General features: G+C 39.0%; 1 protein-coding gene and 1 long non-coding RNA gene across 2 annotated transcripts in view; one reads left to right on the top strand and one right to left on the bottom strand.

The window, feature by feature from the left end:
- The window catches only part of LOC138007772 (sodium-dependent neutral amino acid transporter B(0)AT1-like), a 14,636-nt gene extending 13,933 nt beyond the window's left edge, over positions 1 to 703 (top strand). The window contains exon 9 of the mRNA XM_068854840.1: positions 261 to 703. Coding sequence (XP_068710941.1) covers positions 261 to 455 — 195 coding nt within the window. The 3' untranslated portion in view covers positions 456 to 703. The remainder of the gene's footprint in view (positions 1 to 260) is intronic.
- A 1,476-nt stretch (positions 704 to 2,179) lies between these two features.
- The window catches only part of LOC138006043 (uncharacterized), a 2,324-nt gene continuing 2,003 nt past the window's right edge, over positions 2,180 to 2,500 (bottom strand). Inside the window, exon 2 of the long non-coding RNA XR_011123838.1 lies at positions 2,180 to 2,500. This exon is cut by the window's right edge and continues 575 nt beyond it. This is a non-coding gene — a long non-coding RNA (uncharacterized lncRNA).

Raw genomic sequence — 2,500 nt, 5'->3', positions numbered from 1 at the left:
ACAAAGAGTACGTTGAGCAATGCAATGCCGAATTGAAGACCGCTCTTGACACAACCTAACTATTGCTAGCGCTTGCCTTTTGAGTTTGAGTTACGTTCAAACCATGCGATCCTCAGCTTCTTCACAAGAAATATATAACCACATTTAGGTAATGTGCACTTGAATATGGTATCACTGGTCAATTTCTTAAAAAAATCATTGAACGTATCGATAGATTCTAAAAAAAGCTAAACAAAATCTGTAATATTTTCTTGTTTCAGGGCGATGTAAAGAGCGTTAAGTATCCCAGATGGTGCTACTACATTATCGCTTTTCTGATCTGCGCGTCTTGCATATGCATACCAGCGGTTTTCCTATTGAGACTGTTCCAGCGAATGCATAAGAGAAGAAAAAGGAATTCAGAGGCTGTAAGCAATTTGCTTCAATCTGTCAGGAAATCACAGAGGAGAAAATGAAGAACTTTTAGTCGTTAAAACAGAAAGAATATGATTTATTGACAGCCATGTAGTGTATCACCAATGTCACATTTCTCACTGATGATTCGTGGACTAGCGGGGAAAAACGACCAAGACAGAAAGAATAAAATATTCGGAGATTTTTGACATTAAGAAAATTTTGATGAGTTATTAATATGATTTAAAAGCCGCCCCTTGGGCAATCAATCCCAATAAATCAATGCGTGAGGCCGTGACCTCCAATAAAGGCCTAATAGTGAAAGTTATCTGTAATCAGACCTAGCAGACTATACTCGATGTGGAGGTGAATATGAGCAGGTGCTAACAGGTCTAAACTGAGATTCATGCCATTTACTCTGACCTTTGGGGTCCTAGAGCTAGGGGGCAATTAATGTCTAATTACCCTTTGTCTTGTCTTGCTCATATCGTTATGACAAGGAGTAAGTCACCAGCAGCGAACAACTGGTGCTTTACTTTGATTGATCGTTTTCAAATTCACGTCTTCACTGTTTTCTTTTCTTGTTTGATTTATTGCGTTCGACCAAGGAGAACCCATACTAATCATGTCGTTTGCCGAGATTAGTCATGGGGGTCATCGAGTTCACATTTTAGCCGCCATATTGGGACCTGGAGCATTTCATCTCGATCTCAGGCGATTCCAAATTAAGGCGAGTAGACAGAGCTGAAAAACGACTGCGCAAGTCACTGATCCGCGGCACGAAACGCAGGCTCAAGGGCGCGCTCATTCAAAAAGACTATCTGTTCGCCGGAAAATGACAGCCGTTGATTAAATCAAAAAAATAAGGTCGCTGTTTGAAAGATAAGGATTTTGTCACAATTTTTGACGAGTTTTGATGTTTTTCCAAAAATTGAAGGGGTGTACAAATTGTGTAAAAATTGTTTTCGCGTGGTAAATGCACCTTTCGTGTGACTATACGGTGAATGGAGGTAACGAGCAATGCAATTCTTACTTTTTTGACAGTGTTGGCTTTTATCGCAAGCTTCTCGAACGGTTTTTGCAAGTTCTTGGTTTTCTGGGAGGACCAGAAATTCCCTTAAACCCTGTTTCGGCGATGTTTGGCCGGTGGAATTGGTGAGAGCTTCGAACTTATCGGTGGAGACTAGTTCGTCGAGTGGTTGCGATACAGGACAATGCCTCTTTGTCTGTGTCGGTAAAGAGACATTGAAAAACCTTATGACGTTCCAGATACTCTCTATAATACTCTGAACAGTAAAGGAAGACAACTGGTGAATTATAGACCGGGTGGTGAATGGTGACACGCTTACAAAAGATATTTTGGCAAGCATGCTGAAAGCGATATTAAAATGGAGTATGCAAAGATGCAAGAACTCAGGCAAATTGAGCTCCACGTTTCTCCAAATTTTAATACGAATTTATAATTATCATGAAAGCAAAATACATCTTTCGCTCTTTACACAGCATTTTTTGTTAAATTTATAGAAGAGCGATGAAAGCCAGCCAACAGAAACTGAGATAAATCGGTGACAAGATTATACACTGTATGATACACAGAGAGCAGGCAAAAAAGTGCTTCATCCTGGAAAGCCCACTTACTGACATTAAACAGCTCAGAGAAAATTAATTTGCCCCTTGATTTGCTTGCCTTTTAAAATAAAAATTCGTCAGATCCTAACCTGATCAAGAGACGTCATTAATGTTATTTTTCTTTCAGAAAGTAAACCCTTTTTTCCATATTTAACAATTGACAAGAAACTACAAAAATTTTACAAGGATCAGTTCAGACAACACAGTGCATATTGCAAAACTGATCTAAACTTGAGACATTTCACACATGCATGCTACATTGTACTTGATGGGTTTGAACAAAATCTTTAGAGCATAGACAACTAGGAAACATCCCTGAAAGGGGCATTCCACAAAATTAATATTTTCAGCTGTATAGCAAGAAGTTCACTCTAGCATTATCTGCCGACTGGCGTAGGTGGTATTATCCTAAAAAGATGATTGTATATTAAGTAGATGGAATCCAGTCATCAGTATAATACACATATGCAAGGGCTAT

This window comes from Montipora foliosa, chromosome 6, assembly GCF_036669935.1.
Source record: "Montipora foliosa isolate CH-2021 chromosome 6, ASM3666993v2, whole genome shotgun sequence".
Classification (NCBI taxonomy): domain Eukaryota; kingdom Metazoa; phylum Cnidaria; class Anthozoa; order Scleractinia; family Acroporidae; genus Montipora; species Montipora foliosa.
This window is presented reverse-complemented; position numbering and strand designations above follow the sequence as displayed.